At 41.3% G+C, this 24731-nt stretch overlaps 1 protein-coding gene across 3 annotated transcripts in view; it reads right to left on the bottom strand.

Annotated features, from left to right (window-relative positions):
- The window catches only part of RAB3GAP1 (RAB3 GTPase activating protein catalytic subunit 1), a 97438-nt gene that overhangs the window by 61727 nt on the left and 10980 nt on the right, over positions 1–24731 (bottom strand). For 2 of the 3 annotated variants that reach the window (XM_070423083.1, XM_070423082.1), the window contains exons 4-6: positions 13443–13575; positions 12266–12344; positions 12–131 (exon numbers count right to left, since the gene is read on the bottom strand). In XM_070423083.1, coding sequence (XP_070279184.1) covers positions 12–131; positions 12266–12344; positions 13443–13575 — 332 coding nt within the window. Of the gene's footprint in view, positions 1–11; positions 132–12265; positions 12345–13442; positions 13576–24731 lie in introns of those variants that run through there. The other variant, XM_070423084.1, reaches the window with a different exon arrangement.

Raw genomic sequence — 24731 nt, forward strand, 5'->3', positions numbered from 1 at the left:
ATGTCCCCTACCAGCCAGTGTTTCCCAAAGCAATAGACACAGAACTCAGAAGAAGATTGCACTTAGATTCACTGAGAACAGCATCGCTGTTTGCTGCAGGGGCGAGCACCACGAACTCTCGCAGTCCATACCTTAAAAAAAAGAAGAAAAAAAAGGAATCATTGCTATTAAAGAGGGGGAAACTTCAGAATACAAAAATATATTATTTGAAAAACATTAAAAAATAAATCCCTTAAGAAAATTTTAACAAGACAGGTTTGAAGTACAGGTGTTTCTTTCTTTTTTTTTTTAATGGCAACTGAACCTACAATCAGAATTTCCTTCATTTAGTAAAATACTTCTATCATTCTACTACAAACTAGAAGCAATGTGCTGAAATCACAAGAGAAGGAACATTAAATAACAGTTTTGCTTTAAAAGTTTAATTTTAAAGATGAATCATGAAAGCTAGCACTGAAATTTTGCTTTGATTAACTGATAACATTAAGTCCACTATTATAGAAAGAGTAAGTTTGAAAGATTCCTAAGTGGCAGTAAAATAATTACCAGCCATGATACACTTGTGCTATTTCAAAGAGACAAATGGTTAACTTAGGTATCATAATTAAAGGAATTATTGATTCTCTTACTCAATAACACATTAGGTAGATGACAATGTATCAGAAAATAGTTTATTCTTGCTATGGTACTTTATAATAATGAAAATTTATTTATCTGTCTTTACAAAGGCCTTTAAAAACCACAAATTTGCAGCCAAACTTTACAAACATGGAAGTTCTAGTTGGTGATCTTGCTTATTGAAAATTCCTGTCCTAGGCTCTCCTCAATGTGTATTTAATAATTTTTAAAATAAAGATTATGAAAGACATTACTCATTGCCTGATTTATTTTAACTCTAGATATGCAAAAAGTTGTGAATGCTTATCCTATATAATAAAAGACTAATATGCAAATTGTCCCCTCGGGAGGTTGTTCTACCACTCGCTATGATGTTTGCTGATCACCAGGAGGCAGCATGGAACATAGCAGGAGTCAGCGACATGGCATTGGCAGCGGGCAGCAGTGGAGGCGCTGCCAGCCCCAATGGACCCCAATGAGAGCAGGAGCATGGCGGATGGTGGAGCAGGTGAGTGGGCGGCACCAGGTCAGAGCGGGTGTGAGCGGGGGGCCTCATTGCTCTGCCAGTTGCACCTCAAAAGGCGACCAACGGTGGCAGCAGGAGGTGGGGCCATTGTCCAGCTCCCAGGCACTGAGGGAGCTGGGCGGGGGTGGGGGGGTGGGGGGGGAAGCCCAGCCCCAATCAATCACCCTTGTAGGCGGGATTGAAGAGCAGGTGAGGGGGCAGCGCAAAGCCAAGGCAGGGTGCCAGGCGGGGCTGCAAGGCTGGGGGCGCAAGCTGGGACCCAATCTCCGCAGGCCATCCCGAGGGACCCCACCCGTGCACAAATTCGTGCACCAGGCCTCTAGTTTTTATGAACATTCTCCTCAAGACATCCTCCAAATGGCAGTAAATAAAATGTTCTTTAAAAGTCCAACCCATAATCTGTTTATTGTTCAGTACAAAAATTCATTTTGTCGTCTTACCTCACCTCCACCCTCCTACCTCTGAAATCAAAATTATTTATGTAGAAGCAGCATCAAGTACTGAAAGGAGCCCAGAGCTATGAATTTTAAGCTCTAAAGGTCTTTAAAAAGTTTTCTTTTTTTAATGTCCTTGGAGGACAGAAAACAAGAGAACATTTCCCTATGCCACCTCCAGACTAGAATGAAATCACTGTCAACAGTTTGCTGGTTCTTCTTCCAGAAATATTTTATCTGTCCTTGTACCAACCCTATCTTCAAATAAGATTATTATATATACATATATGTGTGTGTGTGTGTGTGTGTGTGTATTTTATTATATAAGATATACATATATCTTATATAATAAAAGGTTAATATGCAAATTGTCCCCTAGACTGGGAGTTCGACCGGGAGTTCAACCAGGGGGCAAAGCCGACTGGCCAACCGCCTGCGGCCCCTCCCCACAGCTGGCCCAGCTGATCAGACCCCACTCATGCACTAATCCATGCACCAGACCTCTAGTGTGTGTGTGTGTGTGTGTGTGTGTGTGTATACTAATAAAAGGGTAATATGCTAATTAGACCAGACATCTTCCAGACAAAGCCACGGTGGCAGGGGCTGAAGCAGAGGTGGTTAGGGGTGATCAGGCCAGCAGGGGGGAGCAGTTAGGGGGCAATCAGGCCAGCAGGGGGAGCAGTTAGGGTGTAATCAGGCTGGCAGGGGAGAGCAGTTAGGGGTGATCAGGCAGGCAGGCAAGCGAGCAGTTAGGAGCCAGGGGCCTAAACCGGCAGTCAGACATCCCCCAAGGGGTCCTGACTGTGAGAGGGTGCAGACTGTGCTGAGGGAACCCCCCTCCCAACGCACGAATTTCTTGCACTAGGCCTTTAGTGTGTGTGTGTGTGTGTGTGTGTGTGTGTGTGTATTAGAGGCCCAATGCACAAAATTCATTCAAGGGGCTTGGCCCTCGCAGCCCTGGCTTCGTCCGGAAGGTTGTTCAGCTGTCTGGTCTAATTAGCATATTATGCTTTTATTATATTCTTTACCTTATCCCCTACACATCAATACTTTGCTTCTAGTTTTATGCTGTTGCAACAATATTGTGATTGTCTATTTCTTTTTTAAAAAATATATTTTTACTGATTTTTTTTTTTACAGAGAGGAAGGGAGAGGGATAGAGAGTTAGAAACATGGATGAGAGAGAAACATCGATCAGCTGCCTCCTGCACACTCCCTACTGGGGATGTGCCTGCAACCAAGGTACATGCCCTTGACCAGAACAGAACCTGGGACCCTTCAGTCCACAGGCCAATGCTCGATCCACTGAGCCAAACCGGTTAGGGCTGTGATTATCTATTTCTACAAGTATATCTGTGAGATAAAGTCCTAAAAGTTGCTGGGAAAAAGAATATCTGTTTCTTTAACACTGATAGCTATTGTCAAACTATCTCTTCCCTCTCTACACAAACACAGCCTGTGCCAGTGTATGGTGCCATTAACAACAAACAAACCAAACTGAACTGCTTTTTGTTTATCTACAATGAAATTCTATCCTCTGGTTTTGTGTCCTCTACGTAAAATGCCACAGATGCGCACGTGCTCACACACACACACACACACACACACACACACACACACTCTATTGCCATCAGTGACTATCCAAACCCTGCTGGATCTTTTTTTGAAGATTTGCCTCAAATACCATCCCATCACCCCTGTTAAATATGTTCTCGTCTCTGAATTCTAATGTACTTTTCCTATTATTATTTTTGAAGGATCAATGTAAGTTATCTGGTGAGTTTATTTCAGTTATACTCTTTAAAAAACTGTATAAACAACTTTATTAAGTGGCATTTTAGAGAGGGATTGAGACTTAGCCTGCAAGTCAAGAAAAACTAAGTAAATTTTTAAAATGTGGTAATTATTAGCTCCAAGCCTCAGTTATACTTTTCAAATGTGGGGTTTTCATTTGGTTCTTTATTACAGTTCCCATTTATTGAGATTTCCTATTTGATTCATTGTTAGTATATTTTTAATTCTTTGAATACAGTTCCTTTAATTCTTTGAATATATTTATAGTAACTGCTTTGAAACTATTGCTAAATCTAACATCTGGGTCCACTAGAGTCCATTCCTACTTTTATTTTCCCCATTTGCATACGGGCTACACTTTCCTATGTGACCCTGCATATCTAGTCATCTGTGGTTGAAAATTACATTTAGATAATATATTATAGCAAAACCAGGCCCCATTTAACTTTTCTGAGGGTTGCTTCTTTTTTGTATTTAGTAACTTGCCTGGGCTTAAACTGTGCAATCTGTCTCCCCCAAGATATTCAGTTATTAATGTCTCTATTCAGTCATTTTGTTCTTGTTTTTTTAACCAGGCAACCCCTTGTTTTAGTGATAAGCCAATAATCTGGGCACAGATGTGTTAAAACATCTAAACCAGTAAGGCTTTCATTTTCTGATGACTGATCTGTGTGGGGGGTGGATAATTTATTCAAAGTCACAGCTAGTTTTAAAGTTTGGGCTCTGGTGTCTCCTGTGTACATGTGTAGTTTCCTATCACACAGGAATGCATACAGAGTGAGCCCAGCTCTTCCATGATTCCCATACAGGACATCCTTGTTAAATCTCTGACGAACCCACCACTTGCCTATGGTCTGCAACCTCGGCCTAGCAAAGGTATAGGTTTTTGCCCTCCACCCAGATTCAAGTCTGCCTATCTGACAAAAGAACTAGTGGTTTTCATGGCCAGCCTAGGCTGGAAAACTACAGTTCTCACCAACAGAGATTTGGGCAAAGAGGGACAGCAACAGAACAGCCACAAGTAGAAGGGCCAGAGGCCCCTCTATTCTTACTAGAAGCTCAAGCAGTTTTTTAAGAGAAAAAACAAACTTCTAAATCTGTTTTCTGCCTTTAAGCAATTTCCAGTGCCCTAAAATAGTTATTTATAAAACTTCTTCCAGTTTCATACATCCTTTTTTTTAAAGAAAGTAACTGCCAACACTTCATGTCACCATTATCAGAAGTTCTCTGAACATTAGCTTTTTAAAGAATAAGAGCCCTAACTGGTTTGGCTCAGTGGATAGAGCGTCGGTCTGCGGACTGAAGGGTCCCAGGTTCGATTCTGGTCAAGGGCATGTACCTTGATTGTGGGCACATCCCCAGTAGGGGGTGTGCAGGAGGCAGCTGGTCGATGTTTCTCTCTCATCAATGTTTCTAACTCGCTATCCCTCTCCTCTCCTCTCTATAAAAAAATCAATAAAATATTTAAAAAAAAAAAAAAAAAGAACAGCCCTGGCCGGTTGGGCTCATTGGATAGAGCGTCGGCCTGCGGACTCAAGGGTCCCAGGTTCGATTCTGGTCAAGGGCATGTATCTTGGTTGTGGGCACATACCCAGTAGGAGGTGTGCAGGAGGCAGCTGATTGATGTTTCTCTCTCGTCAATGTTTCTAACTCTCTATCCCTCTCCCTGCCTCTCTGTGAAAAATCAATAAACTATTTTTAAAAAAGTAAAAAAAGAACATTTTATAGGTCCTTACCGCTATTTTAAAATTCCATCTCAAAATTACCAGGTCCTTTCATATGTCTCTCTCTCTCTCTCCCTCTCTGACCAACAAAAAATACATTAAAATCACAAAAAAATTTTTTAAAAAGCCATCATAATTATTCAATTACAAACACAGTTCATAAGACTGTTTGTGGACTGTTCCTTTTATTGCTGCTGCTGTTCCCTTATAGTGACCACAGAGTGACTGAAGCTGAAGGTCTGACAAAGGCAAAACCATAGAGAAAAAACGTGTCCTCAGTTAGACCTAGCTGTACTTTCAGTGTATTTTTCCCATCTCAGTAGAGCCTCCCCAGGCATACAGCATTTATGCTCTCACTTTCTGTGTTATTTTCATAGTGCTGCTATAACAAAATATCACAAATTTGGTTGCTTAAAACAACCCAAGTTTATTATCATACAGTTCTATAGCTTAGAAGTCTGACACGAGTCTCACCAGACTAAAATCAAGTTTTTAGCAAGGCTGTGTTCCTTTTGGAGGCTCAAAGGAGAACTATGCCTTGCCATTCCCGGCTTCTGGAGGCTACCTCATTCCTCGGCGTGTGGTCTCTTCCACCTTCAAACCCAGCAACAGCAGGCCCACTTCTTCTCCCATCACCTCACTCTGACACTGACTTTCTTCTGCCTGTTCTTCCACTTTTAGGAACTCTTGTTATTACACTGGGCCCACTCAGATAATCCACGATATATCTTAAGTTCTGTTGACTAGCCCCTAATTCCATCGGCTCCACTGATTCCTTCTTGCCATGTACCCTATATTCACAAGTTTTAGGATGTGGATATCTTTTGGAGGTAGAGAGGTTCATAATCCTATTTTCTTATTAAAACCTCTGCTCAGTGAAGATCTCATGAATTTACATTTGGGTATAAATGTCTGCTATGGCTAACATTTGTGTCATTCACAGTGCTTTAAGTAATAACAATTAACTAAGGGAATAAATCACTAATGATGGTTTCAGGAATCAGCCGTTAGAAGATTTTTAAAGGACACATTATATAAGGAGGTAGACAGAAGCATCCAACAAATCACATCATTAAGATCAATTATCTTGCTGAACCATAAAAACTAATCACATCCACATACCTTTTAATGACCAGTTTTATAAAATACCCTTAAAATAGTTAGACAGGTTTAGGAGCTAATCTGACAGGTGCTTGATATAGAAGCTGAAACTACAAGATATCAAAATTAGATGTAGATCAATAAACTAGAATAAAATTAAACATTTGACACAAATGTCAAATTTCTATTTTTGTTTTTCCCCCAATAAATCTTTATTAATTTCAGAGAGGAAGGGAGAGGAAGAGAGAGATAGAAACATCAATGATGAGAGAGAATCATTGATTGGCTGACTCCTGCATGTCCCACACTAGAGATCGAGCTCGAAACCTGGGCATGTGCCCTGACCAGGAATCAAACTGTGACCCTCCTGGTTCATACTCAACACTCAACCACTGAGCAACACCAGCTAGGCTCAAATTCTATTTTCTAAAGTTTGATCTGAAAATATAAGTTAACCACATATAAATTTTCTCATTCTGACAGTGTCAACCTATACTGATTGTATATAAATGATATATTTTGCAAAATAGTTTTCAAATCTTCAACATCACTGTTTTAGTATTAAGTTTAGTTTAATTTTTTTGAAGGAAATATTTATAGGTAAAAACTTCTTGATATACTTATTCTTCAGTTGCTAAAAAAAGCATGTTGAGTAATTTATAATCTTTCAAATTGCAAGGATTTTAGTATTTAACAATTATAATTTAAAAATTCTATATAGCCCTAGCCAGTTTGGCTCACTGGATAGAGCGTCGGCCTGGGAACTAAAAGGTCCCAGGTTCGATTCCGGTCAAGGGCATGTACCTTGGTTGTAGGCACATCCCCAGTAGGGGGTTTGCAGGAGGTAGCTGGTCGATGCTTCTCTCTCATCAATGTTTCTAACTCTCTATCCCTCTCCCTTCCTCTCTGTAAAAAATCAATAAAATATATTTTTAAAAAATAAAAATTGCTGAAACTGGTTTGGCTCAGTGGATAGAGCGTCGGCCTGCGGACTGAAAGGTCCCAGGTTCGATTCCGGTCAAGGGCATGTACCTTGGTTGCGGGCACATCCCCAGTAGGAGATGTGCAGGAGGCAGCTGATCGATGTTTCTCTCTCATCGATGTTTCTAACTCTCTATCTCTCTCCCTTCCTCTCTGTAAAAAATCAATAATAAAATATATATTAAAAAAATAAAAATAAAAATTATATATAAAATAGAAGCATTAGAATATCATAAAATCTTCCTAAGATTCTCAGTTCACATTAGGCCCAAATTACACAGATCCCTTCTCATCTTTTGCCATTCTCAACCCTCTTTCCAGACTTAATCTGTCTGAAAAGGTGGCACCTCCTGTGAGCCTGCATCAAGCCCGAGCTGCCTGTCTGAAGGCATCTGTCAACAGTGTTGGCATTTGTTCCCTTTGCTGTCCCCTTACTAATAATTCCAAAGCTCACTGAGACAGGGATCATATTTTATCCATGGTATTTCAATATCTGGCTTATAGTAAATGTCTAAAAATAATGTTTGCCTAATAAAAGAAAACATATACTTTTAATATGCCTAATTCTCAAACAATTCTCAAAAGTTTGGTTGTTGGCCTTCCAATCTTTAAAAGATCAAATTTTAAAAAGGGAAGCAATATGGCAGACTGACATGACAAAGACCCCCTCCTTGAAACACACCAAACTGCCTGATTAAATATGACAATGCTTTAAAAATACGTAGCTAAAAGTGAAGGAATAAAGAGGAGATTACTGGGGGACAGACACAAAGAGGAAACTGAAAGCCAGAAGCAAGCACTCAGGTGACTCTGAGAAAACCCAGGGTTTTGGGATATGGGTCCTCAGGGCTGGGAACTGGGGATTTGAATGTTACATGACAAGCTTTTTAGATGCTAAAAGCCTATTAGTATGACTCACAGAGATATCTACAAAACTGATGCTTTGATAGACTGAATTTTTAAAATATGCAATACCTAACTATTTAGTTGGGGCACTGACTTCTTTTCCCTCAGATTGTCAAATAAAAAATAAAAAATGATAATAGCCAACACAACAATAGCTGTCTGGTGTGAATGAATCAAAATTATACCTATTTTTTGTTAGATCAGCAAAAATTCTGTTTTGGTGTGCTGCGGAGTTTTAATAATTAGTTTATGTGTGCCATGAGATAAAAAGATTGAAAACTGCTGGACTCAAGAGACTGAGAATGATAGAAGAAAAGTCTATTTACGTCTGAGAATATCATATATTTTAGCCTATCAGCAATAATGTGAACTATATAACTTGGAGATTGATAAAGTATACTATCCCAGGGAGGTGGTCTGTGGCATGTATTCAGACTACGGTATGTCCAAGAATTCCCCAATAATAAATATAAGTAAGGCGAGGCCTGGAAACTATGCTTCCAGAAGCATAATATCACTTGGATATTATCATCCACAACTATGCCCGTGCTTAGGAGGAAATAGTAAACTGTATGTTTTCAATGATGTTACTCATCTCTCTACAAAGTAACCTAAACATGCCAGCTTCCTTCTGCTTTATAGTTTACTGAAGAATTGTCTGTGCAAGGACTTTCCATCAATCCAAATCAGTACAGAGGTTGTTACATTTTGAGTGGTCCCTCAGGGATATGGGTGTAGATGAGACAAGGAACTAGAACTGAGAGTTTTCTTAAAGCCTGGATCCTAGAAGGGACCAACACCTCAATAAAATGAGAACTCCAAAGCCAAATGGTTTCAGTGATAAATTCTACCAAACATTTAAAGATAACGTCAATTTGAAACACTCGCTTCCAGAAACTAGATAGAATACTTCCCAACTCACATTATAAAGCCAGCAATACTGATACCAAAACCAAACATAAGGAAACCACAGACCAATATTCATTGTGAACACAGGCAGTCCTCAATAAAAATACAGCATATTAAATCCAGCAAAAAATAAACACACACACACACACACACACACACACACACACACACATTGTACAAAAGGTGGGGTTTATAGTGGGAATACAAGGGTACTATATTAAAAATCTAAAGAAGAGCCCTGGCCAGGTGGCTTGGTTGGTTGGAGCATCGTCCCATACACCAAAAGGTTTTGGGTTCGATCCCCAGTAGGGCTCAAATGGGAAGCAACCAACCGATCTCGATCTCTCTCTCTCTCTCTCTCTCTCTCTCTCTCTCGCTCTCTCTCCCTCCCTCCTTCCCTCCCTCCCTCCCTCCAAAATCAATAAACATATCCTCAGCTGAGTATAAAAAAAATCTAAAGAAGGAACAAATGATCATATCAAATTAAGCAGAAAAAACATTTGATAAAATTCAACATCCATTCATAAGAATTCTCAGCAAATTAGGAATAGAAGGAAATTCTCTCAACCTGATAAAGAGCATCTATGAAAAAAACCTCTATGAAAAGCTTACAGCTAACATCGTACTTAATGGTAAAAAACAAAATTTTCCCTTTGAAATCAGAACATGGCAAAGACATCCATCCTCACCACTCGCATTCAGTATTTTACTGAAAGTCCTAGCCAGCTTAAAAAGGCAAGGGGAAAAAAAAAAAGACATAGAGACTATTAAAAAATAAATAAAACTAATCCTATACAAAGACAGCATGATTGTTTAGATGGAAAACCCTAAAGACATTACAATATTCATAGAATAGCAATCTAGTAATGTCATTGGATATAAGGTCCGTGCACAAAAATCAGTCCTATTTCTACATACTAGCAAAAACTAGATGAATTTTTAAAATAACAGCATTATAATAGCTCTTTAAAAAGAATAAAACAATAATTAGGTATAAACCTAACAAAACATATCCAGGATCTGTATGCTGAAAACTATAAGACATTGATGAAAGAAATCAAATAAAATCTAAAAATTTGGAAAGACCAACCATAAACAAGTTCATAAAATGGAAGACTCAGCATAGTAATTATTCAATTTTTCCCAAACTTATTTAGAAATTTAAAACAATTCCAATCAAAATTCCACCAGGACTTTTTGTACATATAGCCAAACAAATTCTAAAATGTAAATGGAAAAGTGAGGGAGCCAAAACGACACTGAAAAGGAAGAATAAAGTTGGAGGAGGCACAGTAGCTAATTAAATACTTACTATAAAACTACAGAAACCAAGAGAATCCAGACATAAACCCACGGTTTGATTCTGGTCAGGGCACATGCCTGGGTTGCAGGCTCCATCCCCAGGAGGGGGCTTGCAGGAGGCAGCTGATCAATGATTCTCTATCATTATTGATGCTTCTATCTCTTTCTCCCTCTCCCTTCCTCTGTGAAATCAATAAAAACATTTTTTTAAAAAAGCTTAACAGCAATTACATAATGGCATTGAGATTCTGATAAACACACTATATGCCATTATATTATTAAATCCTCACAAACACCCTTAAGATGCATTTATTTATTATGCTGACTTTACCAACGTAGAAATTAACATAGAGAAATTAAGTAACTTGCCTAAAATTGCCAACATAATAAGTACTTAAACTAGAAATTAAACGTAAGTTTGTATAATTAGTGTTTGGCCAAACAGTAGGTGTTCAGTTAATGTCTAATGACAGTCCTGCTCTATAACAGGGGTGGGGACCGTCTGGCCCGAGGGCCGTGTAAGGCCCACAAAATCATTTGGTCTGGCCCTTCCAAGGCAACTGCAAGCGGGACTCGAAATTCAATAAATCTAGGTGCTTTTTCATATCAACATAAATTTATATTAAGCAAATGATGTTATAAATATCCAATGGCCTTGGTGGTGAGAAGGTTCCCCACCCCTGCTCTATAATATCATGCTGCCTTCCAATATATTTTGCCATGTTAATATATATATTCACATTTAAATTATCCATTTAAAGATCAGGGAATTCTGATTAAATTAAATGGGTAATTTATTAAATTCCTTTTATAGTTGTTTAAATTGTTTAAGTTCAAAGTTTTTAAAATATCATACTAAAATAACAGTATTTATGAAACAATATCCAGTTTATTTGCACTTGCAAATAATTCTTTTATTTTTTTTTAATGTGCTACATAGTCTGCTTGCTATAGTAATCACAATGGAATGAACAAAAAAGAAACAAACACAGATGTTATCATTTTCCCCTTTCTTAGAAATTCTTTAATAAAAAAATTACATACACCAACAGAATAATTTAAAACCAGTATATAAATTCCCTTTACCAGGTCTTCTTTCTTGACTATGGCTCATACTTGGACCACTTTGGTGATGGTGTGTTTTAATGCCACTCCCTCCAAAATAAAGTTCAGACATACTTTGAATTACTAAAAAAAGATAAAGCCCTTTTAAATGTAATGTGCCTTTTTTATTAATGTATCACATTTATAATTTAGAGCTTTGATGTTATCATGTAACTGAGATCAACATTTTTTTTTCAATTCCATTTCCAACAATATGTGTTAACTTTTCTGATATTTAAGTGTTCTATACAAATCATCAGAATTAGGTTAGATACTACCCTAGATATGATACATACTGTGCAGAAAAGAGTTAACAGCAGGCCAGTGACTGCTATCCTTAGGATAATCTACTTGCAAGGCCGACCTTTGCTGGCACCTGGGAACTTGGATTTAGGGAGGTTTCTCACTTCTGCTCTGATAAGAGTTACTGTGCCTAATATGTTTGTACAAACAATGTAGTTTACACTGAACACCTGCTTCCTTCTGGGAGTCTGAAATTTTGTTATTTATCAGTCAGAAGTTGCCACCCCCAATTAAAAACCTGAGAGCAGAGCCTCTAACAAGCTTCCTTGGTAGGCAACATTTCATATGCTGTCACAACTTGGTGCTAAGGAAATTAAGTATGTACTGTGTGACTCCACTAGGAAAGGACTCTTAAGTACTTGTTCTGCCTACAAACTTCGTCTCAAGCACCTTTTCCTTTTGCTGATTTTGCTTTGCATGCTGTCACTGTAATAAGTCATAGCAGTAAGGGCAGCTATATGCTGAGTCCTGAGGGTCCTCCTACCAAACCACTAAACCTGGGCAGTCTTGGGGCCTCCCCAACACACTTCCTAAAAGTTCATCCGAGTAAAATGTATACCTACCATCTTACCAGGCAATGTGCTCTTGGAGGAAAGTCATTATTCATACACAGCAAATCTTGCATAGATTGGGGAAGAACATCTACAAAAACATTAGATAATGAAAAAGTTAACTGTTCATTCTAAGACAGAATTTTGTAATATGATTAAAGAAACATTATAAAACACGTCTTGCCAGTCCATGTAGTTTTGCAATTGCTTAAAGATTTAAATCTAGGGCTAGCACTTAGATTTGGGGGAAGAGGAATGTCTTTCTCTCTCTTAGCAAAATGTCCTTAACTGACCAGAAAAACTTTTTAAAAATATATATATTTTATTGATTTTTAATATATATTTTATTGATTTTTTACAGAGAGGAAGAGAGAGGAATAAAGATTAGAAATATCAATGAGAGAGAAACATCGATCAGCTGCCTCCTGCACACCTCCTACTGGGGATGTGCCTGCAACCAAGGTACATGCCCTTGATTGGAATCAAACCTGGGACCTTTCAGTCTGCAGGCCGACACTCTGCTCACTGAGCCAAACCGGTTAGGGCCTGACCAGAAAAAATTTAACACACATCCTGCATATTTATTTTCTAAATGAATAAAGGGTATTTGACTGACAGCTCCAAAATTTATGTATTTTTAATACCTCGCTCACTCACAGTTATATACTAGTATATCTCAGGACAAAGATTTTGGTGGTGATCTGACCTATAAATAACTATAAGCACATTTACTGAATATCTGGCATGGGCCAGGTAGTAGTTGCCTAATTCTCCATAACACCTTCTCTGATCTTTCCCAATTAAAAGCAATCTTTTCTCCCCTAAACTCTAGGAGAACTTCATCTGTGCTTTGGGATGGCACTTTCTACCTGCTACTACTGTTACTTAACTATAAACCTTATCTCCCCTACTGAAACATAAATTTAAGTTTGGGTTCAAATGGACTTAGCGGAGTAACTAGCACATGGCAAGCATTCAATAAATATTTGCTGATTTAATTAATTTTTAAATGATGCTGTGATTCTTCCTCTGAAAAGATCACTTCTACTTCAGATGCACTGGTGAAACAACTTTGCATATGTAAACATATCCAGAGGATACTACATAATCAAGAGAACTAAATTCGTATTCAAAATGACAATCAATCCTACAAGTCAAGAGTTTAAAATACGTATTAAAAAAAGCCTACCTTCTAAAACTTCATCCTTTCCTTCTTTATCAGTAGATTCTTGTACAAGATAATGATAAGTAACTGAGAATTTGAAGTCAGCAAAGAAAATTTCATCTGATTTCTCTTCCCATGTGCCAGAAGTAAATATACCCTGTATTTAACAATAAGAGGGGGGAAACATTAAAGTATTCAATAGCTACCATTATGTTTATTAACCACAGGAATTTTTTTCCCTTTTCCTGCCAACTAATCTAAGTTTCATCCGGTATCTTCCACACATTAAAAAGAAAAAGAAAAAATATGTAAGTGAATAAAACAAAGAGAAACTTATTTTATAAATGATTTATCAATGTTCCTTTTAAAAAATTCCCTAGAATATAAACTATTAAGGAACTTACAAAATTATTATTTTCAAGTACTTTTTGTGAGGTGAGTCTCTATATAAAACTAGAGGGCCAATGCACGAAATCCGTGCAAGGGGCTCGCCCCTCGTGGGCCTGGCTGCCTCGTGGCCCTGCCCCCATCATTCTGGAAAGTCGTTCCACCATCCGGTCTAATTAGCATATTAGCTCTTTATTATATAGGATCATAAATATTCTGGGGGGGGGGGGGGGGGGTGTAGTAAGAGATCAACCAAAAGACTTGTACGCATGCATATAAGCATAACACAGACACTAAGGGAGTGAGAGTATATGCTGGGGAGGCTGGGGAGAGGTCAATGGGGGAAAAAGAAGACATATGTAATATTATATGTAATACTTTAAACAATAAAGAATTTTAAAAAATCATAAAAATACAATAAATCCCATGCTTCTTCACATGCAAGAAAAAAACCCCACCTTTCTACCAATAGCAGAATCCCTGAGTTACTTTTAACAAAAAACGATGAAATTTTATAAATTAGAAAGTACATGGCAATAAAATATACTTTTATAAAATCTCAAATCAAATAACATCACTACAGCACACGGCATTATGGAACATAGAAATTGCTTCATAAAAAAGCAGTTTGTAAAATCAATTAAGTGATGTGACATCAGTAATAAATTAGCTTAACAAGTTTTACAAGCTTCTTTATTAAGCTTTGGAATTCAAATATTTTCATTTAAATAGCAATTTGTTTTTGAATTTTGCTTATACTTTACTTTTTAAAATTTTCAATTACAGTTTACATTCAATATAATTGTTTTATTTTTTAAAAAATCTTTATTGTTGAGAATATTACAGATGTCCCCCTTACCTTCTCATTGCCCATCTCCACCTGGTTCCCACCCCATCCCAACTCGGTTCCCACCTCATCCCTAGCCTTCACCACCCTACTGTCTGTGTCCATAGGTAAGATCTTTGGTTAATCTCTTCCCGCCCCCAACCCCTTCCCTCTGAGATTCATCAGTCTGTTCCATGCTTCCATGCCTCTGATTCTATTTTATCAGTTGATTATGTTCATTAGATTGTTTATTTTGATTTTTAGATTCAATTGTTGATAGATATGTATTTGTTGCCATTTTATTGTTCATATTTTTATCCCTTTCCCTTCCCCTTCTCCAAGAATACCCTTCAACATTTTATGTAATACTGGTTTGGTGGTGATGAACTCCTTTAGCTTTTTCTTGTCTGTGAAGCTCTTTATCTGACCCTCAGTTCTAAATGAGAGCTTTGCTGGGTAATCTTGATTATAGGTCCCCGATATTCATCACTTTGAATATTTCTTACCACTCCCTTCTGGCCTGCAAACTTTCTGTTGAGAAATCAGCTGAGTCATATGGGCAACCCCTTGTAGGTAACTGCTTTTCTCTTGCTGCTTTTAATATTCTCTCTTTGTTTTTAACCCTTGGCATTTTAATTATGCTGTGTCTTGGTGTGGGCTTCTTTGGATTCCTCTTGTTTGGGACTCTGTGCTTTCATAGGAATGTCTCCTGCACAGCATCTCTCCCACTGTAGCTACGTCTATTTCTTTCACCAGGTAGGGGAAGCATTCTGCCATTTCTTCAAATAGGTTTTCAATATCTTGCTCTCTCTCATCTCCTCCTTCTCTCATAATGTGAATGTTGGTACACTTGAAGTTGTCCCAGAGTCTCCTTACACTATCTTCATATTTTTGGAATCTTTTATCTTTTTGCTCTTCTAATTGGGTGTTTTTTGCTTCCTCATATTCCAAACCCTTGATTTGATTCTCAGAATCCTCTACTCTACTGTTGATTCCCTGTAAATTATTATTTATTTCAGTTAGTGTATGCTTAATTTCTGACTGGTCCTTTTTCATGTCTTTAACTTTCTCACTAAGATCCTTGAAAGTCTCAAGAAGATCCTTGAGTAGCCTTATAACCATGGTTTTGAACTCTCTATCCAAAAGTTTGCTTGCTTCCATTTCTTTCATTTCTGATATGTTCTTTGTCTCCCCATTTTGGCTTATATTTGTTTCTGTGTATTACATAGAGCTGCTATGTCTCCTGGAATTGGTAGAGTGACCTTGTGTAGTAGGTGTCCTATAGGGCCCAGTGTCTCAGTCTCCCCAGTCACCTGAGCTGGCACTCTAGGTGTGTCCCTGTGTGGACTGTGTACACAGTCTTGCTGTTGACCCTTGATTGTTGTTGGTGTCACTGGGAGGAGTTGACCTCTAGGCCAATTGGCTGTGAGCACCAACTGTAGCTACAGTGGGAGAGATGCTGTGCAGGAGACATTCCTATGGAGCAGGACTTGCTTCAGTGGGGCTTCAGTCCTCACTGAGTCTTCCCCTTGGGTGTGTCACTTATGGATGTGTAGAGTTGTAATCTGCTATGGTCTGAAGCTGTCCATCAGGTGCACTGGATCTAGGGCCTCCAGGGAGGTGCAAAGTCAGCCACTGCATGGGGCCACCTTGCAGGAGTTATTTGGATTGGGCTTGGAGGTGCCCAGGCAAGGCCCAGCTATGAAGCAAGGCAGGCTCATGCTAGTGCAGGGCCTTGGGCCTTTTACTGTTAGGTTTGGAGCATGCTGACCCAACTGCAGCTTGTTAAGAGATTTTAGGAAAGTTTGAAGCCTCAGCAAGGACAGCCATTCATATGCAAAAGCCATTGCAAATGGGTGAGTGAGGCTGCAAATAGGATGAGGCGGGATCTCAGGGAATCACCAAGGCAGAGCAAACAAGTATGGCTGCCAGTCAGTCCTGCCACAGAGGAGGTGCCAGCACATGAACAATGACCCCTGTGAGCACCTGCATCTGGGAGAAAGCTGCCCCGATTTCCTGCCCTGATGCCAGACATCCAGTTCCTCCTCGTATGTGTCTGGGTCCCCAGAGCCTCATCCTGGCACTGGAGCTCAGAGGAAGTGGGACCTTTTAAGTTCAGTTTGTGCATCAGTCCTTTAAAAAGAATAGCTGGGTCTCCAGCAGCCTCCTTGTCACTCAGCCCTAATCCCCACTAGTTTTTATAGTCCGTAGTTAATGGCAACTTCTCTTCCCAGTTCTGGAACCCTGGGTTGAGAGGCTGGGACCCCTTGCTCCTCACAGGCGGCCCCTGCAGAGACAGAGACAATCTCCCTCCCGATCCAAAAGCGGCACACATGGGTGCCAGTCCAGCCCATTCCGTGCCTCCATCCCTCCTACCAGTATCAGTGTGCTTTCTTCTTTACTTCTCTAGTTGTAGGACTTCAATTCAGCCAGATTTCAGATGGTTCTGAATGATGGTGTTCTGTATTTTAGTTGTAATTTTTTTTTAAAATTAAATCTTTATTGTTCAGATTATTACATTTGTTCCTCTTTTTCCCCCCCATAACTCCCCTCCTTCCAGCTCCCACACCACCCTCCGCCCTCACTCCCCACCCACTGCCCTCATCCATAGGTGCACGATTTTTGTCCAGTCTCTTCCCGCATCTCCCACACCCCTTTCCCCCCCAAGAATAGTTAGTCTGTTCCCTTTCTATGTCCCTGATTCTATTATAACCACCAGTTCATTCTGTACATCAGGTTATTTATTCACTTGATTCTTAGATTCCATGTTGATAGATGCATATTTGTTGTTCATAATTTGTATCTTTACCTTTTTCTTCTTCTTCCTCTTCTTAAAGGATACCTTTCAACTTTTCATATAATACTGGTTTAGTGGTGATGAACTCCTTTAGCTTTTATTTATCTGTGAAGCTCTTTATCTGACCTTCAATTCTGAATGATAGCTTTGCTGGATAAAGTAATCTTGGTTGTAGGTTCTTGCTATTCATCACTTTGAATATTTCTTGCCACTCCCTTCTGGCCTGCATAGTTTCTGTTGAGAAATCAGCTGACAGTCATATGGGTATTCCTTTGTAGGTAACTGAGTTTCTTTCTCTTGCTGCTTTTAAGATTCTCTCTTTGTCTTTTGCTCTTGGCATTTTAATTATGATGTGTCTTGGTGTGGTCCTCTTTGGATTCCTTTTGTTTGGGGTTCTCTGCGCTTCCTGGACCTGTAAGTCTATTTCTTTCACCAGGTGGGGGAAGTTTTCTGTCATTATTTCTTCAAATAGGTTTTTAATATCTTGCTCTCTCTCATCTTCTGGTACCCCTATAATTCTGATGTTGGTACGTTTGAAGCTGTCCCAGAGGCTCCTTAAACTATCTTCGTATTTTTGGGTTCTTTTTTCATTTTGCTTTTCCAGTTGGGTGTTTCTCACTTCTTCGCATTTCGAATCTTTGACTTGATTCTTGCGCTCCTCTGGTCTGCTGTTGGGTGTCTGTATAATATTCTTTATTTCAGTCAGTGTATGCTTACTTTCTAGATGGTCCTTTATCACACCATCGAGGGTCTCATTAGATTTCCTGTACATCTCATCAAGTTTATCAACAGACTCTAGAAGCCTCTTGAGAGACCTCAAAAGTGTGGTTCTGAACTCAATATCCTCCCTTGATAGTTTTGTCCTGTTTCTTTGTCTCCGCATTTTTTACGCTTTCTTGGTACACCCCCTAGTGGTCTTTGTGCGCAGTCTTGTTGTAATTAAGCCTTGATTGTTGTAGTTAATACTAGAGGGATTTGACCTCCAGGCCGACTGGCTGTGTTAATCAGCTGTGTCTGCAGTGGAAGAACTTGTGTCCTCTAGGGAGGTGCTAATCTAGCCTTTGCCTGAGGCTATCCAGCAAATGCCTCTGTGCAGGGCTTGGGTGGGGCGGGTCCCACAGGATCACCAGGGCGGACGAGGGAGCAGTTATGGCTGCTCTCGTCCATCCCCAGGGGCTCTGCCTCTCTGTCCCAGCAACAGCTGCAAACCTCGGAGGGACCGTAGCCAGACAGTCCTGCTTCTCCCGTTTGAGTCTGGGTCCCTAGAGACTCGCCCGGATCTGGAGCTCAGAGTCTGAGGCTCCCTCCGGATTGAAACAGACAACCGCGCCCTCAGCCACCAGCCCGCACCTCGCGCGCACTCTGCACCTTAGTATTTTACTTCAGCACTGCGCCTCCTCTGATTCTCGGTTCCTCCTAGTTGTAGAACTTCCACTCAGCCAGCCTTCCTGTGGTTCTGGATGATGTCCGTTCCGTCTTTTAGTTGTATTTTTGAAGTGGCTGTTCGAGGCAGCAAACTCCGGCGTTAACCTATGCCGCCATCTTGGTCTAGTTGTAATTTTGATGTGGCTGTGAGAGGTGGCGAGTACAGTTGCTTTCTTAAGCTGCCATCTTGGTTCTTCTACCCAATATTATTTTGTATTCATTTTGGATGTATAGAATAGTGGTTAGGCAATCATATTCTTTACAATATGGTCCCCCAATATTTAAAGTACCCACCTGGCACCATACATATTTATTACAATATTATTGACTATATTCCCTATGCAGCACTTTACATCCTCATGACTATTTTGTAACTACCAATTTGTTTTTCTTAATCCCTTTATCTTTTTCACCTAGTCCCCTGAACTCCTTCCCCTCTGGCAACCATCAGTCTGATCTCTGTGTCTATGAATCTGTTTATTTAATTTGTTCATTTATTTTGTAAACAGCAATTTTTTTGGGAAAACATTTTATTTAAAAATCTTAAAAAGCAACCTTACTTATGCAACATAACCAGAAAAAAGAATATTTCTCATGGAGCCTCTAATCTCCCATAGCTATTCTTTCCACTGGAGAGGTAGATAGTCATGGCAGCATAGCATCATTAGGATGCAGGGAACACCATCCTAGAACAGATAGTCCCAAACTAGATAGAAAATATGTAAACAATAATGCTGAGTTACTGAGCTTTTAAAAAGTGTTTTCATAACTATACTTAATGTAAAACACCCAAATGTTCTGTATGTTCCTAGCAAAGCATTTACAGTTCCGAACTGAGTTAAATCATATTTTAAATGCCCTAAAGGTATCTTATTAAATACATCAAATAGCAATCTTTTATTAGAATCATCATCATGTATGACATGTACATGTTGGGTTTCCTTAAATTTAGGTTAAGCTGTGTGAAATTAAGACATATATGGTCCATACCAAAAACTTCAAATTGAAATGAGTAACAATAATAATATACAGAAGAGCTTGTTTTGCTAGAAGAAATGCCTACTATAACAAAGTTAAGGCTAAAACAAAGAAAAAGAAGTCCAGAAAATGAGAGGTGAATGCCTTTTTCAAGCCTGAAGGAAAGCTGAAATATTCTTTTTATGTGTATATATAAGTCATAACCCCTGGATTCTGGGTACTGCAGTCAACCTTACCAACAGCTATCTCAAGGAAAAGTTGGTTGTAATCAACAAGAAATCCAGATTTTATCTCCAAAACAGACTTAAGATAATTTAGGTCAACTAAAAGCAACATTCTAACCTCCCTCCTTCAATTCATTCTTATATAATCAAAGAGAACCATGCAAATTAACCGCCCCTCCGCTATGCTCAAGCCATGCCCACAAGCCACACCCAACACCCAATCAGAGTGAGTATGCAAATTAACATGACAAAGATGGCGTTAATTTGCATACACAGGTGTCAAGTGCCCCAGGAGGCGATGGTGACCTCGAGTTCCTGGGACCATTGCTGGCCTGGGAAGCGAGGCCTGCCACGCCAAGCCACACCTGCGGGCTCCTGGGACCTTCGCCGCCCCGGGAGGCAAGGCCGTAGCCATGCCCGCAGGTTCCCAGGACCTTGCCAGCAGAGAGCAGAGCGGGAGAGGAGCGGGCGGAGAGCGGGAGGTTTGAAGGACTTGGCAGAGCAGGAGGCCCTAGAGCAGAGCGAGAGAGGGCAGCTTGGAGAGCACGGCTCCCTCTGTCACCCCAGCTTGCTCATCACAGCTGTGGAAACTGACAGCAGAAAGGAGGAAGTCCCACCCCCACAGAATCAGCCAGAATCAGCCTTTGGTCAGACAGCTCTCAGTGGCCTGACAGCCAGGACTCTCAATCACCTGCATCTCAGACCGAGAGAGTAGAGAGGTGGGACTATGTTTAAAGAACAACTGTTGATACAATGTAGCTCTGCAGCCAAAAGATGCCAGTGTTATCGACAGAAAATGTCTGTAGAGCAGCGTGTGTCTGATCTTGAAAGAAGGCGGCGCCTGCGACAAAATGTATCTGAACACCAGCTACTTGAAAAACATCTCTCTGATGCAGAAAAACACCAGCGCTATCGACAAAAAATGTCTAAAGACCAACGTGCCTTCGACCGGCTAGAGGAGGGAATCCTGGGTCCCGGTTGTGGGGCAAGGCAGAGGTGGTTAGGGGTGATCAGGCCAGCAGGGGAGCAGTTAGGAGCAATCAGGCAGGCAGGTAGAGGTAGTTAGGGGCGATCAGGCAGGCAGGCAAGTGGTTAGGAGCCAGCGGTCCTGCATTGCGAGTGGCAGTCGGACATCCCCCGAGGGGTCCTGAATTAGAGAGGGTGCAGGCAAGGCTGAGGGAGACACCCCCCACCCCCGTGCATGAATTTCATGCACCAGGCCTCTAGTAAGCATATAAGAAAAGGTGTTTGCTACCGATATTCACCACAGAAATACAAATTAAAACCAGAATGAGGAATACAAATTAGTTCCACAAACTACATACCCATTTAGGATGACTAAAATTTATGAGACTGAAAATCAATTGTTGATGAGAATGTGGAGCCACCTGAACTCTCATATATTTGCTGGTGAGGGGTTAAAATGGTACAAAAAGTTTCAGCAGTTTACTATAGTTAAGTACAAAGCATACACTATCCTATGACCCTATAAATCCACTCCTAAATATTTACTCAAGAAAAGTAAGAACATATGTCTACCAAAAGGCCTCATACAAGAATGTTCTGCTTTATTCATAACTAGAGGCCCGGTGCACGAATTCAAGCATGGGTGGAGTCCCTCAGCTTGTCGGGCCATCTTGCCCAGTCCCAATCAGGGCCAATTGGGGCCAGCCAGGGGGAGGAACCACAGGAGGTTGGCCAGCCACAGGAGATTGGCTGTGGGAGCACACTGACCATCAGGGGGGCAGCTCCTGCATTGAGTGTCTGCCCGTTGGTGGTCAGTGCGCATCATAGCAACCAGTCGTTCGGTTGCTTAGACTTTTATATATATAGACTGGAGGCCCAAAGCACAAAATTTGTGCAAGGGATCTCAGCCCTTGCAGTCCCAGCTGCCTCAGCTGGCCCTCGCAGCCCCGGCCAGGCCTCACAACCCCTTGCAGCCTCGGCCAGCCCTCGGAGCCTCGGCTTCGTCCAGAAGGTCCTCCAGGCGGTCGTTCTGCTGTTGGGTCTAATTAGCATATTAGCTCTTTATTATATAGGACTAGAGGCCCGGTGCACAAAAATTTGTGCACTTGGGGGGTAAGAGGGGGTCCCTCAGCCCGCCCTGTGCCCTCTCGCAGTCTGGGACCCCTTGGGAGATAACGACCTGCTGGCTTAGGCCTGCTCCTGGGTGGCAGAGGGCACGCCCAATACCTAGGTACAGCTCCTGGTCGGGCTCAGAGCAGGACCGATTGGGGAGTTGGGGCACCGCCCCCTGTCATGCACAGAGCAGGGCGGATTAGGAGGTTGCAATGCCACCCTCAGTCATGCTCAGGGTAGGGCCGATTGAGGGGTTGGGGCACCGCCCCGTCACACTCAAGGCAGGGTCGATGGGAAGGTTGCAGCGCCACCCCGCCACGCACAGAGCAGGGCCAATCAGGGGGTTGGGGCGCTGCCCCGTCACGCACAGAGCAGGGCCCATCAGGGGGGTTGGGGCTCCGTACCCTGTCACACACAGAGCAGGGCCAACCAGGGGGTTGGGTGCTGCCCCCTGTCATGCACAGACCAGGGCCAATCAGGGGGTTGGGCACAGCCCCCTGTCATGCACAGAGCAGGACCCATCAGGGGGTTGGGGAGCTCCCCCCTATCACGCACAGAGCAGGGCCAATCAGGGGGTTGAGGAGCTCCCCCCTGTCACTCACAGAGTGGGGCCAATAGGGGAGTTGGGGCACTGCCCTGTCACACACAGAGCCGGGCGGATCAGGGGGTTGGGGCGCCGCCCTCTATCACCCACAGAGCAGGGCCGATCAGGGGGTTGGGGCGTTGCCACTGTCACACTCAGGGCAGGGCCGATGGGGAGGTTATGGGTCTACCCCATCACACACAGAGCAGGGTCCGTGGGGGGCGGGGGGGGGGGGGCGGTTGGGGCACTGCACCCTGTCACACACAGAGCAGGGCCGAGCAGGGGGTTAGGACACCGCACCCTGTCACACACAGAGTCGCAGGGCGATCAGGGGTTTTGGGCGCTGCCCCGTCACGCTGATCCGGTGCCAGGAGGCCTCGAGGCTCCACTGATCCCGGTGCTGGGAGGCATATTACCCTTTTACTATATAGGATAGAGGCCTGGGGGCCGGCTGGTTTGCCCTGGAGTGTGTCCTGGATCAGGGTGGGGGTCCCCACTGGGGTGCCTGGCCAGCCTGGATGAGGTGATGATGGCTGTTTGCAGATGGTCACACACCCTTCAGGGTGGGGGTCCCCACTGGGGTGCCTGGCCAGTCTGGGTGAGGGGCTGAGGGCTGCTTTCAAGCTGGTGGCTGACTGAAGCTCCCAACTGCTCCTTTTTTCTTTTTTCTGTTTTTATTCTGGGCCAACTTTAGCTCTGGCTCTAGCTCTGAGGCTTCCACTGCTGAAAGCAGGTATCTGGTTTGTTTGGGTTCTATAATTGAAACAATGTATAACTCCAGCTCTGAGATCCCGGGCCGGCTGAAAGCTGGTTTCTGGGGTTTTGTTTAGCTTCTATATTTGTTACAAAGTTTCAAACTGCCAGCTCAGAGGCCGGCAAGGCAGGCGGGGAACATTGGAGTCCTCTGTCACTGAAGCAAGCAAGCCCCCTGTTAGCTTCCAGCTGCCTGGCTGCCGGCCGCCATCTTGGCTGGCAGTTAATTTGCATATCACCCTGATTAGCCAATGGGAAGGGTAGCGGTCCTACGCTAATTACCATGTTTCTCTTTTATTAGATTAGATAGCCCATATATCTGCCAATAAGTGAAACAATTTGTGGTATATTCATACAATAAAAATAGTTACATGCAATAACCTAGAACAATGTTAAAACCATTGTTTTAAAACAAAGACATATATGCTTTATGATAGCATATATATGAATTTCTAGAACAGGCAAAAGTAATCTATAGTAAAAAACAAAAAAACAAAAAAAACAACAGTAAGATGCCTGGGGGTCATGGGTGAGGAACATGGGAATTAACTCGAAAGGGTCACTAGGACCTTTCTGGGGTGACAGACATATCCAATATCTTGAGTGAGGAATGTTATGTAAACATCTGTAAAAATTAAAGTTTTGTACATTACAATGTATGTAAATTTTACCCCCCAAATATCAATTATTTAAAAAAAAAAATTAGTGGGGATGGGGAGGTGATAATGGTACTACTGAAACAAGAAATGGCAGATTATTCTTTATTGAAACTGGGTGATGGGCACATGAGGGTTCAATAAATTATCGTATTTATTTATGTTTGAAATTTTTCAAAACTGTTTTGAAAAAATAATTTTTCTTAATTCTGCCTCAATGAAGGAGGAGAATTGGTCATCAGTCTCTTTCACATAAAGTAAAATCTCATAAAAGCATTCCCTAAACTTTCTTTTCTATGCTAAATAACACCGTTCCTTTATACTTTCTTTAATCTTATTATACAGCTCACCTTGAAATCTCTTCATGTTTTCCATATCTCATTTTATTTACTATAATCTATAGAAAGGAAAGAGTTGGAGAGTTACACTCCTTTAGTCCCTACCACATGTATGTCAGTATGCTACCTACTTTGAATTCATTACTCAACTTATATCCCCAAACTGAATTTTGTATCTAAAATTTCAGTCTTGTTTACTTATTACTTCTCTCATGTGAATTTATGTTCAGTGTCAACATGAATCTTGCTCACCATTTCTTTAGATCT

The sequence above is a fragment of the Myotis yumanensis genome, unplaced genomic scaffold (genome assembly GCF_028538775.1).
Source record: "Myotis yumanensis isolate MYYU_CA2020_CCGP unplaced genomic scaffold, mMyoYum1.0.hap1 SCAF_8, whole genome shotgun sequence".
NCBI lineage: Eukaryota > Metazoa > Chordata > Mammalia > Chiroptera > Vespertilionidae > Myotis > Myotis yumanensis.